Here is a 12,403-nt window from a genome sequence, read left to right on the forward strand (position 1 = left end):
TTTAGCAAGAATTAATACTTCTTGAAGGTTTGTGGATATTTGATTTCACTATGGTAATGTACAGTGCATGGTATATTTTAGTGTTTCATTCCATTGATTTTTCTTTGATCAAGCATGGGATTGTATCACATCATTGATCGTCTGTCTTGTGTGTGCCTGTCAGACAATTTTAATAGCTTTCTGCTCACGATAGTTATTAGACTTGCTTTCTGCCACCATGTCTCTAAAATCAATTACCATCACATCCTAACACTGCTTACAACAAGAGCTATGTGAAAACTCTGTAACTTACAACACAATACAGTATTACATGTATATTCATCACGTATTACATCACTTGTAAGTCACATTGTTTGCCTCAAATCCTAAACTTTCTTCCTCTACTTCCAACTGTTCACAACTTGTGCTACCATGTTCATGCATCTGGCTCACACTCTCTTTTCTCATTTTAGCTCTAATAGCTGTTAGCTGCCTCCAAGAAGATCTATTGCTGTAAGACTTAAGTAAGAGCATGGCAGCTGTGTAGACACACCAGACTTAATGTGTATGTAGCCCTTCACATTAACTTGCTGTTAAGCTTCTTAGTTCACAGAGAGCATAATAGCAATGGTCATTATCCACTAATGCCCATGTTGTCGTGCTTATGTAGATTTTGACTTTATTAACTTATTGACTGTCACCATTAACTTGTGTCTATTATACTGTGAGCTTAGCACACAGTGGATAATACAACATGTATATATGGGGTAGAACTTGTACTGATATAGTGGGAAGTTAGACTTCTGAATTTAGACAGGTATTTTTGCTGATGTTAGGCAGATAGAGTTGTTATATTTCTTTGCTGGATGTAGCACTGGTTCATAGTGTACTGGTTGATTCTTGATTTGCTCTCTGTGTCTTCATTTCCATTCATGCTGGTCATTGCAGTTTGCTACATTTTCATGTTTAACACAAAATAACAAATCAGCCAAATTGGATGTATTTTCTTAACATTTTTCTGCACTAGAACATTATGACTACTGGTGAACTCTACATTTTGCAGGTGTAGAATATTACCATAGCCTGCCATGATCCTTGAAGTAGATTTCTAAGGATTTTCTAAAAAAGCTGATGACATGAGCAATATCATCTGTACCTTCTGTACTTCATATCTACAAAACTTTTGAGGTAGCTCCTAACTTCGATAGGAGACTGCATTGGCCAGCCTGTCCTCATTTCTGTTTGCATGCATGTACTGACTATAAGACCATCACCTCATATGGATCTAGGGGCTTCTGTAGTGACCAGACCGCCGCAAGTGTCCACCTCTTCAGCTAGCCTGCAAGCTCGCGGAGGCAGCAGAGGGTCCCACAAGAAGCCAGGGCTCTTCTCACTCTAGATGTAACCATGTTTGTAGGCTGTCTTCATTCTCAATGAAAACCAGAGTGCCATTGTGGTTAGTTCAATGTCTTTTCCCCTAGTTACTGAGTTGTTGATGGGTACCATGGCAACAGTTACTATGGGAACAGAGGTGAACCAATCAGGATGGCATCTTGGCTTTCCTCTCGAGACTACATCAGTTTTATTACTTGGCTCTCATTTATTTCATATTAGCTCATGATGCATGATAATTAGCTAATGCTTCTAATAGTTTTGAGCAGTCAAACCTGTATATAATGCCCACTCAAAGGACTTGAAAAATAGTGGACTTGTAGCCACTTTCAGTGCTTAGAGCAGTGGAAAATAATTTAAGGGACCAACTAAGTAAAGGTGGCCTAGTTATCCTTATATAAAGGTGGTCACTAGTACAGGTTTGACTGTTAGTTAAATTGATATTGTCCAAGCATTTAGCACAGCGTGTAGTGGAAGTGTTACAGTTTGGTGCTTAAAACCACAGAACTATGACAATGAAGAAGAGAAGGTGGGATTACAATTTAATGCAGTTTACAGAAAAGTGAAGAGAAGATGGAAAGATGGGAAGAAATAAGTGCACTTTGGGACATAAAACCACAAAACCATGTCCATCCATGCAAGAAGCAGTGACACTCAGTGGTATTCTAATGTGGTATAATTGAGGGAAAGTGGTAATGTAGATGTTTTTTCTATAGTTCAGCAGTAACAATTTTAGGTCTCTTTCACACTTGTCTTCAGTCTGAAGATCTGAAACTTGCAACAGTCTGTTCTCAACACACCAAATCAGCCCATAAGCTCATTTTTATACATGATGGCTTTTCACTTATTTCAACTGACTGTCACCAAGTACACACACACTTCTTTACAGTTACACCACTAAAGATATCTGCACCATACTTCCACCATTTGCATTTTTCACTATATAATACTATATTACTAGGAACAGTCCACACACAATCTGCACACTCAGGCTGCTTACATGTATATCACACTCAGGAACACATGTAGGTGCAAAACTTGATTTGTGTCCTTTTTTTTCTTTTCCAACACTGTGCCCTGCACTGCCCCGTTCGAATGCCTCCAACTCTGCATCACGCACACAGCATGCGCCGGTGCGGGTGGCGAGGACGGTTTTCTCGGGAGAGACAACGACCAACCGGTAGTCATCGTACAAGGAGAGAAGAGACACAGTAAGAAGGACAAGAAGAGCTCTGGGAAGAGCTGGTTCAGGAAAGGGTCCAAGAAGGGGGGAACACCAGAGGAGGGGAGCTAATTACTAGTGATAGGTAGACTCTGGGCTTTGTTTATACACTGGGTATGGGTGCACAGTCTGTTGATAGCAAGGTTCTAGCCGGCTGATTTTTTTTCTCTGTCATCTCAGTTTTGTTTGACGTACTATGTTGGGTGCTGAAGGGCAGTCCGAGAGGGGCATGCTCTTAAACGCTACTTAGAACTTCCTTCTACAGTAGATGGATACTGAGACGTGTGAAGTTTAGTCAGCCTGCTCTGGTATCAGAACTTGTGCTCCCAGCATCACATATAAACATAGCCCTTTTGGTGTAGTTAGGATAGTACATGCTTTACACAACATCACTTATGATGCTACTTCCATGGTCATGCTAACTTTTCGAGCTTAAAATAGCTAGTAATTCGAGATGTAACAAACCATTTTAACCACAAATTAGATTATTAGGATCCATACTGAAGAATACATTTGTACTTATGTTTGGATTATGTCAGAATGGTGTGTGAAAGGATTTTTGAGGATTTTTAATTTTGAAACAAGATCCTATCTTTTGGGTGTCGTACAAAATATTGCGATCTCACATTGGTATTAACCTGTCTATTCCTATCATTATAGCTTGGCACTGACAAAGCCCATGTGTAAAAATTGTTGTTATTTACTTATACATGTATTTCTTATTACAAAATACTAGGAATAAAAAAAACGATGAAGGCACATCATGTTGATCATGTAAAATTATTGTCATATAACTGGTGTTCTTCAGATAGAATCTATTTTCAGACATGGAAAAGACACCATCGCAGAAGAATGTACAGAAAGGAGACGAAAAAGGCAAGATGACAAAAGGATAACTGGTCTTGAAACGTTTAAGTGTAAAGGAAGGAAATTAAGAAGGAAAATTTATCTAACCAAAGGATTGCGATAATCAAAAAAAGTTTCTAACTTGAGAAAATGTCTTTCCCAAAAAATTTCATGTTACATAGCTCAGTATTAACATAAACAACGAATATTGATGACAATGACTAACTTGCCAAGTTTGCCATTTTAACTTGTACATAGCAAACATTTTAGACTAAAAATTGGCAAGTATTTATGCATCTTCCACACATGGTTGCTGAAATGGGTGTAGATCATTAACAATGTTTCACCAACTAAACTTATTGTCTATCATGCTATTTAAATAGATAGGCACCATGACAATACAAAATTTTCTATTGGCAAATGGAATCAAACCCATGTACACTGGTATATAGTTAACAAGCTGAAGTACTTACATGTTTAACTTCTTAGTTCGTGTCAACATGTAGCCATGAGTAAGACTTGTGTGCTTTTTCAGTATCATCACAGTATCTGGATCATAACAAAATATCACAAGAAACAGTTACAGAAAGCAGCTACAATGTATGTACTAGTTTTGTATTTTGGTCAGTTTTGTACACAACTACAGTAGTAAAGGGGCTTCCACGAAGTAGTTCAGCATCAAGTCACATCTTTCTAATTAAACAGTGAGAGAAAAGTAACATTAAAAAGTGAGACAATGGTTGCATTGCTGAAGGTATGTGCATTCAACACATTTTGATGGACATGAAAATGGGTAAACCATGAAACAAGAATGGATTTTCAGGACTCAAACTGTTACTTAGCAATACAAAATTCTGTTGTGCAGTTAAGGAATGATTGTTTACAGTGCAGATAATGTGTATTGCAGTTCAACATACCAAACTTTATGTTTTCCATAGAGTGTATTATTTTCAACAAGTCGCAAATGATGTATATTGCATATGTCAATCATCTAAACTATCAGCATATGTGCTCAGTGTCAGCAACTTATGTTCCCTGGTGGTAGGTAATACATGATTTTATTCTATTGTTTAGGTGAAGATTGAACACAGTATTAATCATATGCTACATGAAATCAAGCCACAGTAAAGCTTCCAAGGTTTTAAGTCAGTCTCAATCTGTGTTCCACAGTTGTCAATGAAACTACAGTTATATGGGATTGTAGGAGTATCTTCCGTAAGCACATTTAAAACTGTACTATAGTAGAAAACATAATACTAGTATTCTACCATGGTGAAATACATCTTAAAACATCACATACTTTAAAATCTTCCATAGGTCAGGTTTACTTTAAAATCTTCCATAGTGACAGGTATACAACAGTGTGAACTCAATCAGCAAATCTTCCATTTGACAACTTAATTTTTGAAGCAGAATAAACTTTCATCCATATTTTGTGTGTTGGTACCATAGAAGGCTTGGTTTTGTCCTGTCAAAGTTTCTCCCCCCCAACCCCCTGACCCACTGACTCACACTCACACTTCAGTGTAACAGGTGCAATGGTGAAATGAAGAAACTCTTGCTTTTATCCATGAATGCAATCAACTTAATATAAAGTACATCTCACTGTATACTAGTATTTAAAGCTGCTTCGATCATGAGTGCTAACACAGTAACAATACCCCCCCCCCCATCAGGCTCTAAACTGGGTCTTGTTAGGGATACAGTAACACAGTGTTGTTAACCTAGTACATGTACTTGTATCCTTCAGCAATGTCTGATCTTTCAGTATTCAGTGTAAGGCTGCTACAAGGCATTCCAAATCTTTGGCTCCATTTCACTGATAGACATCAGCCGACATGTATTAAATGCTGACGCTTCCAGTTGGAACTGGACATGCACACAGTTATATTAGAAACATTTTTATGATTTGTAACAAATAAATCATGCTTTGTGTAAACAGATATGCCTATGTTTTTGTGTGTATACCTCTATATATACCTGATTTGATGCTGACAGTGTATTTTATGAAAGCAGATGTATGGTAGTATGACTTGCATTTGGATGATAAATTTTAGTTAGGCCACAACAAGTTATTTTTATGGATGATATCAGCGCACACATTAATATTCGCCTGATTTTGGAAAAAAAATTTGTTGCCCTCTGACAGTGGTAAATATGTTGAAAATTGTTTTTTTTTTTGCCCTACAGCATTAGATTTGGAGTCTGCGGAGGATGTCATCCATCGAATTTTCTTGCTGTGGCCTCATATGATAAACGTCCTATATAAAAAAATATATGTCCTTGGTTTTAACAAGGAGGTTTAAAATCAAGGAGGTTGAATAAAAGTGATTTAAACCTCCTTGGTTTAAACTCCAAAAGCGGTGTTGGTTGTTGGAGGCGCGTGCTGTTTTAAGCCAAGGAAAATGCATTTGCGCAAAGGTGTCAACACAACGCGTATAACTTGAAATGTGCAGAAATTCAAAAGAAGTTTGGTAGTAGTAAAAAGAAATAGCCCCCTGTGAGATTTGAACTCACGACCCCTGGTTTACAAGACCAGTGCTCTAACCCCTGAGCTAAGGAGGCCTGCTTATTCCTGTATCCTCGTCCTACCTTTAAAACCCAAACAGGATTAGCCCGTGTCACGCGAACAGCTGAGAACAAACCCATTTGAGAGGTGAAAATCGATGCGTTGACGTCATCGCGACCCCCAGGATGCTGCATTAGTATGTATGACGTCATTGTGACGTAAATTTCAGACGACAGGGCCGGCAAGGGCAGCATAGTTGCCCTAGATCATGTCACTACATGCATAAAGGCACTAGACATGCCGCTATAAAGTGTTGGCATGATATCACAGGAACATTATTTACATTGAGTATGTTGATTTTTTCAAAATTATTTTGATTTTCATTTTAAGTGCAGAAGACTCATTAAAAGCTCAGCACGTAGGTACCTCCTTGAGCTAAGTTAAAATAAACTGGCATTTCATTTCATAGCCCTATCTACCAGGCACCGCGGATCGCTGGAAAAATAGTAGAAATTGGCCGAAATAAAGGGATAGTATACCAGAGAACTTAAATAGAACATCCAATTCGCGACCCACGGGCTCCTTTATGTATTCGCATATTTCCTCAGCAACAAAGCTAGTTCAACGCAAAAAAGGCCAAAAACAAATGGTAAAAGCACGTCCAATGCGTTTTGAATGTCAACGTGAAACGAAAGAAAAAAAATTGTAGCCCCCTGTGAGATTTGAACTCACGACCCCTGGTTTACAAGACCAGTGCTCTAACCCCTGAGCTAAGGAGGCTGACGATTTATACTGAAATCATGTCATCTTTTCTGTTTCACAACGTAACAGGTGTCTCGCTGAAAAGCCTGGACAAACATAGAAACAAAGTACAGTAGAAATAGTGGGTCTTACCGATCGATATCTGTATCCGGCTCTGCGCAGTTGGCACCACCGCGTTTTTCAAATTTAGTGAAACCTACATGTTTAAAAAGTGCATGTATCCAGAACACGTTGGAGAAAGTTTTATGAAGTTTTAGTGATGAAAAAGAAAAGATCTAACTGTACCGGGAAGGCTAGAAAACAAGCATTGAAGAAAACATGTAATCACAAGACGTGGTGGGAACACACTCAAGTTTTTTTTCAACTTATATTAATGCCGCCACCAACGCAGGAGACAATACAATACTAGCACTCATTTTCACCTGAGCGAAGTGAGAAAAGTTGTGTAAAGTGCACGTGCCTTTCTCAATGGCACAAGTTCGGTGGCATGTCAGGACTCGAAGCCGGGACCTCCAAACATGTACAAAAGTTGTCGCATAAAAGCAATCAGTTAAACATTATTACACAACAGGTGTGATGGACAAAATGTATGGCAAACAGTTTGAACTTAAAAGTATAGTGAATTCACGAACTATTCGGCGTCGAAAAAAGAGCGCACTAAGGACGACGGGAACCAAGCGGTGCGCTACTTTACACAATGTAATATAGATGCTTCAACAGCTGTTGTCATTCAGAAAGGCCTTCGGAAAAAATATTGATTTATGAAAGCGAAGAGAACATTATATCATCATAAACCTTGGATTTTCCTGGATTAATTCTGTTTTTACCATAAAAAAAACTCTTTGGTATTCAAGAAATATCAACCGTTGAAATAATTATAAGTTCTGCGTTCACCGAAAGGAAGTTTTTGCTAAAAGGTCGCTTGGTGCTTTTAACGTTATTTTCAACGATAAAACTCGGTAAAAAAGAATTCATATCATCTGAAGCCACCTTAGCTCAGTGGGAGAGCACTGGTCTCGTAAACCAGGGGTCGTGAGTTCGAACCTCACAGGTGGCTGACTACTTTTTTGTACTCTTGATCCTAGATAAGTCCATGCCAAGTGAAAGAATTCGCGTTTGTTACATCAAAGGACTACCTGTGTTGCAGTTTTTGTGATACTACTACTAGTAATACATACTTTGATAAATCACCTGACACTATAGCAAAATTGTGTATACCCCCTACGATTTATATTTTCATTGTCTGTAACATTTTGGGACAGATAGAAGTGTATCTTCGACTCCAGCAACTGAAAAAAATGTTCAAATAATACGTAAACCAGCGCAGTTACTCAGTTGACCTCGGTGGTTAAAATCTGTGCCTGTCCATCATACAAAAATAAAGACGAACCCGGGTCAAAATAACTTAGCCCCCTGTGAGATTTGAACTCACGACCCCTGGTTTACAAGACCAGTGCTCTAACCCCTGAGCTAAGGAGGCGGATGTGTACACAACCGTTGTATAGACCTGTTTTCAACTGTTCCCTGGTAACGCCAGGCTTTTAAACTATGACGCACAAGAGTTTGTTGGGGAACGCCCCAGATTTTAAGCAATTAGTTGACTCACTAGACAATGAAGGACGTGCCCTTTGAAATTAGGTCAGATTGAGCTTCAAAATAAGTAAATTGATATAAACCGCTTGCATTGTTGACGGGAACAATGAAACAAAAACCAACTATAAGAATGTAAATTTACACGCATGTACATAATAAAGGAAGTACAGTTATTTAGGGCCTGACCATTGCAATTCGCGAAGGTATGGGAATAAAACATACAAGTGGCACTGCAGCAATGTTTCTAACGCGTTACAAAACTCAGTATTAAAACGACCGCTGGAGGAAAGGAAACATAGAAAACCCATAAAAATAAAGTCAAAGTACACACAATAGGTGAAGCATAATGAACAAACGGGCATACCTGGCAATAAGTTACTACATGTAGTAATAAGAAACTCACCGAATCATCAATCACGACCTCGCCATTCAGTACATGGTGGTGGAAAAAGCGGTCGCGAGTCTAACGTGATATCTTTTCATCATTTCTCTAGGTTGATACTGGAAGACAACACCTTTGTTTCCAGTTTGTTGTCCAACTTGTTGTTATGTTCGAACATTCGAACGTGACTTTCTAAGGTGTTCTTTAGAACAACGCGCGCAAAGGATGACCTGAAGTAAAGGTCAGCGCTTGGTTCGTGGGAGGGGGGTGCCTAGAGTTGTTTCAGTTTTTCCTTCCTTTTCCGCACAACATTTGTACAACCGACTGGAGTTCTTCGTTGAGGAATTACGTCAGTGAAGTTTTCCCCACTGCCGACCGCGATTGTGTTTCTTGGTTTATAAATTTGCCTCCTCCCCCACGTAAAACTTTTTGGTACGTCCCTAGCAACAGTTTCAGAAGATTTCGTGCTGGAGAAGACAGTAAAGATGTAGGCCACCTCTGAGCGCTGCTGTTCTGGGTCCGTCCGCCAGAAATGTACTATCGCACACCGGCTGCTGTTTTTGTGTGGCTGGTTTTTCTATCCTCGACATCATTTGGGGACACAGGTAACGTTAAAATGATCTTCAATAAACAATTCACCTCCTTTTAAGGATATCGTAAACTTTTACACGGAGATATTAACAGGGGTATCAAAACTTCGTGTCAAACTGTTCTACTTTTACGTGCTGTCATAACTACAATGCGGAACGCTACCGTTAAATGAAATATATATCTGTATAGCTTTATTCGGAGTTATGTGGCTATTGCAAAATGTATCTTTGTTTTTGACGAGTTCACAGCAAAATGTACCTATAAGTTGAATAACAAAATGCATGCGCATTCACGTAGATCAGTTACCGGACTTTATATCCACCCAACCCGCGGCTATCATCTGTACTAATGGTTGAAGCATATACTAGTACGTTATCTTGTCACCCCCACCCCCTTACAGCGTCATCATGGGGGGCCTGGTCCCCCTGGGGTCCCTGCTCGGTAACCTGCGGCAAGGGGGTCCGGGCCAGGACCAGGAAGTGTTCTGATGCGGCCGGGACTTGCGAGGGGGGTAAGGAGGCAGGGGTGGAGAGCTCTGTATGCACAGTGGACTGTGAGGGTAGGTAAAATTGAACAGGGGTTACTGTGAATCCTTAAGGCGCATTATATAACATTTTTTTTCACCCAAAAAATTGAACTATTCTATAAGCATCCGATACAATGTTGGGGAGCTGCTGCAAAACTGCATTTTCAGAGTGGAATAAGATTAACAGGGGTTTACTGTAAAAGGCGCATTATACATGTATAACTTTTAAAACTATTTTATAAGCATGAAATGAAATTTTAGGGAACTAATGTAAAACTGGATTTTCAGAGGGGAATTTCTCCTCATTCATGTCATTGTTTCAATTTACCGAGAGTAGTACATTGAATCAATCCTATCCTATAGCATACTGATATCTGGGGCAAAATTACGATGTCGCTGACGCTAGTGACGGAAAACGGTTGCTTGTTTTGTATCCTAGGCTGGTCCTAGCTATTTATGGGTGGGTTTTCCACCCATCCTCGAGCTCCTTCTGTTTTATACATGTACATGTGTGTCTATAGTGTATTTACATCTATCAGATTCTGTATTTGGCTAATATACATGTGTAAAATCTATCAATCCGTCGGTGACTGAGGTTAAACATCCGGGTAATAAGATACGCCAAAAAAAAAAAAAACAGTTACTCAAGCAACTGGATACAAAACCATGTCCAGTTGCTTGAGCAACTGTTTTTGGGCTAATATATTCTCATTCTCATGTTTCCCCGTCTCCCCCAGGTGCAGTAGAGGTGCACGATCTGGACGTTCCCGCCGGAGCCACCGTCACAATCGACTCGCTTGCTGAATATGTTCTCAACGACAACAAAGATGGCGCCGTGGTCTGGCTGAAAGATGGAGAACCTCCCAAACCCACTGGTAAACTCATTATGTCACGTTTTTGCACCAAAAAAATCAAAATATTTTAATTAAAAAATCTTCGTGTAATTTACTTATACCTTTCAACATATTCGTTCAATTATCTCACATTTCTGACATTTACGGTTGTCACTAAAACTGCCCACACTCACACATTAGAATGTAAACGAACATGGCCAGCAGTTGTGCTTCCAGCTTTTTAAACACATTCGCTAGGCGTCATTTATTGTTATCTACACTTCTTGAATGGCACTTATTTGCAATGGAGTTGGGTTGATTCAATTTACTTTGTAAAGAAATGACCAGAAAATTGACTTGCTTGTATCGTCTTAATGTTACATAATGCAGCTTTAAAAGAAAAGCCATTTTTTTGGCAAATCATTCGGAAAGCAAGTAAATCAGTGGATCAACATTATCGAAACTCTTCCTATTCATAACTTGAACTTGAACTGCTAACGATTTTTTTTCTTCCCGACAGGCCACGCGCACGTGGTGGCGGGAAACATGCTCCAGGTGACGGGGGTTACCCAGGAGGATGCCGGAATATATGTCGCCAGGGGACACAAAGGAAAAACCAAAGTGCTGACGACCATGGTCATCATCAAAGGTGACTAAACGAGCAGAAATTTCAAGAAAACTTAATGTTATAGCAAGGACATTATATACTAGTAATCATGCACATTATATGATGTCCTTGGTTATAGCAATTCCCCCTTAGGGACATTCACGGGAGTAATATTGTAAAACCTTAAACAGCTATAATTTGACGTGTAGCTTATGAATAATTGTTTTCCATAGTCGAATCATTGACGATTATCTATTCACTTTCTTCCAGTTGTGGAGGGAGCTGGTACCGGTAAGTTTCGCCACATAATTCAACTGGATTCACAAACGAAAATATTCGAATGAACCGTGTCCACGTTCGCAGCTGTAACTCACGATCTCTTTGCTGCACGGGGTTGTCATGCCTTCTACTATGCGTGAGATGATCGATGCACGTTTTTTTTACCGTAGTATTTTCATAGATCATATAATATTCTAGAAGAAAAGACCCCTATTTTGATGTACTTTTGGAATAGGTCATTATTTTCGTCGGCGTTTGTGGGTGTGCGGCAATTGCTGGCAACATGCGTATATGTACTTTCTGTATTTTGTATCAAATTAGCTAAAATTCTTGTTGTTTTCATGTCACCATGTTTTGCCTTATGTTGTGAAAAATGACCTTTTTTCAGTCAACATGCTCCATGTGATAATTGCCGCTGCCGTTCCCATTGTCCTGTTTTTGGTGTTGATGACGTGCTGCTGCCTGATCAGGAGAAAATTGTGAGTTTATTTGATATTTGTTTGTTTGTTTGTTTCTTTATTTGTTTTTGATGTATGGTTCAGACAAAATGTATCAAAAAAGGTCAAGTTTACATCATTTTAAGTCCTAGTAAATCTCAGCTGAATGCAGTAGACGACGACAAACGTCAGATAGTGACGTACGGATATATCCGTCGGTTTTTCAGAAATAAAAGGAAGAAAGGTACGTCGTCAGAAAAGACAGACAAGAAGAAATCAGGCAAACAGAAGAAGGATCAGAAGAAAAAGGATCAGAAGAAAAAGGATCAGAAGAAAAAGGGTGAAAAGAAGAAGAAGAAATCAGACAAATCGGATGAGGATAGGGGAAAGAAGAAGAAAAGCAAGAAGGGAAAAGACGGATCAGGCAAAGGAAAGAAAGGCTCGA

The 12,403-nt window shown here is 39.2% G+C and overlaps 2 protein-coding genes and 4 non-coding genes across 6 annotated transcripts in view; 3 read left to right on the plus strand and 3 right to left on the minus strand.

The window, feature by feature from the left end:
* LOC109484193 (translation initiation factor IF-2-like) overlaps positions 1-3,027 on the plus strand; it is an 18,713-nt gene extending 15,686 nt beyond the window's left edge. The window contains exon 14 of the mRNA XM_019787431.1: positions 2,496-3,027. Coding sequence (XP_019642990.1) covers positions 2,496-2,665 — 170 coding nt within the window. The 3' untranslated portion in view covers positions 2,666-3,027. The remainder of the gene's footprint in view (positions 1-2,495) is intronic.
* Positions 3,028-5,931: 2,904 nt separating this feature from the next.
* On the minus strand, positions 5,932-6,004 carry Trnat-ugu. Its single transcript has one exon. It is a non-coding gene; the product is annotated as a tRNA-Thr (tRNA).
* A 651-nt stretch (positions 6,005-6,655) lies between these two features.
* Positions 6,656-6,728, minus strand: Trnat-ugu. The gene has a single exon. It is a non-coding gene; the product is annotated as a tRNA-Thr (tRNA).
* A 967-nt stretch (positions 6,729-7,695) lies between these two features.
* On the plus strand, positions 7,696-7,767 carry Trnat-cgu. Its single transcript has one exon. It is a non-coding gene; the product is annotated as a tRNA-Thr (tRNA).
* A 350-nt stretch (positions 7,768-8,117) lies between these two features.
* On the minus strand, positions 8,118-8,190 carry Trnat-ugu. The gene has a single exon. It is a non-coding gene; the product is annotated as a tRNA-Thr (tRNA).
* A 975-nt stretch (positions 8,191-9,165) lies between these two features.
* Positions 9,166-12,403, plus strand: part of LOC109484101 (formin-like) — a 3,991-nt gene continuing 753 nt past the window's right edge. The window contains exons 1-7 of the mRNA XM_019787323.1: positions 9,166-9,290; positions 9,677-9,835; positions 10,540-10,677; positions 11,156-11,284; positions 11,513-11,533; positions 11,910-12,000; positions 12,186-12,382. Of these exons, the coding sequence (XP_019642882.1) occupies positions 9,218-9,290; positions 9,677-9,835; positions 10,540-10,677; positions 11,156-11,284; positions 11,513-11,533; positions 11,910-12,000; positions 12,186-12,382 (808 nt within the window). The 5' untranslated portion in view covers positions 9,166-9,217. The remainder of the gene's footprint in view (positions 9,291-9,676; positions 9,836-10,539; positions 10,678-11,155; positions 11,285-11,512; positions 11,534-11,909; positions 12,001-12,185; positions 12,383-12,403) is intronic.

Source organism: Branchiostoma belcheri, unplaced genomic scaffold, assembly GCF_001625305.1.
Source record: "Branchiostoma belcheri isolate BF01 breed outbred unplaced genomic scaffold, Haploidv18h27 scaffold69, whole genome shotgun sequence".
Lineage (NCBI taxonomy): Eukaryota > Metazoa > Chordata > Leptocardii > Amphioxiformes > Branchiostomatidae > Branchiostoma > Branchiostoma belcheri.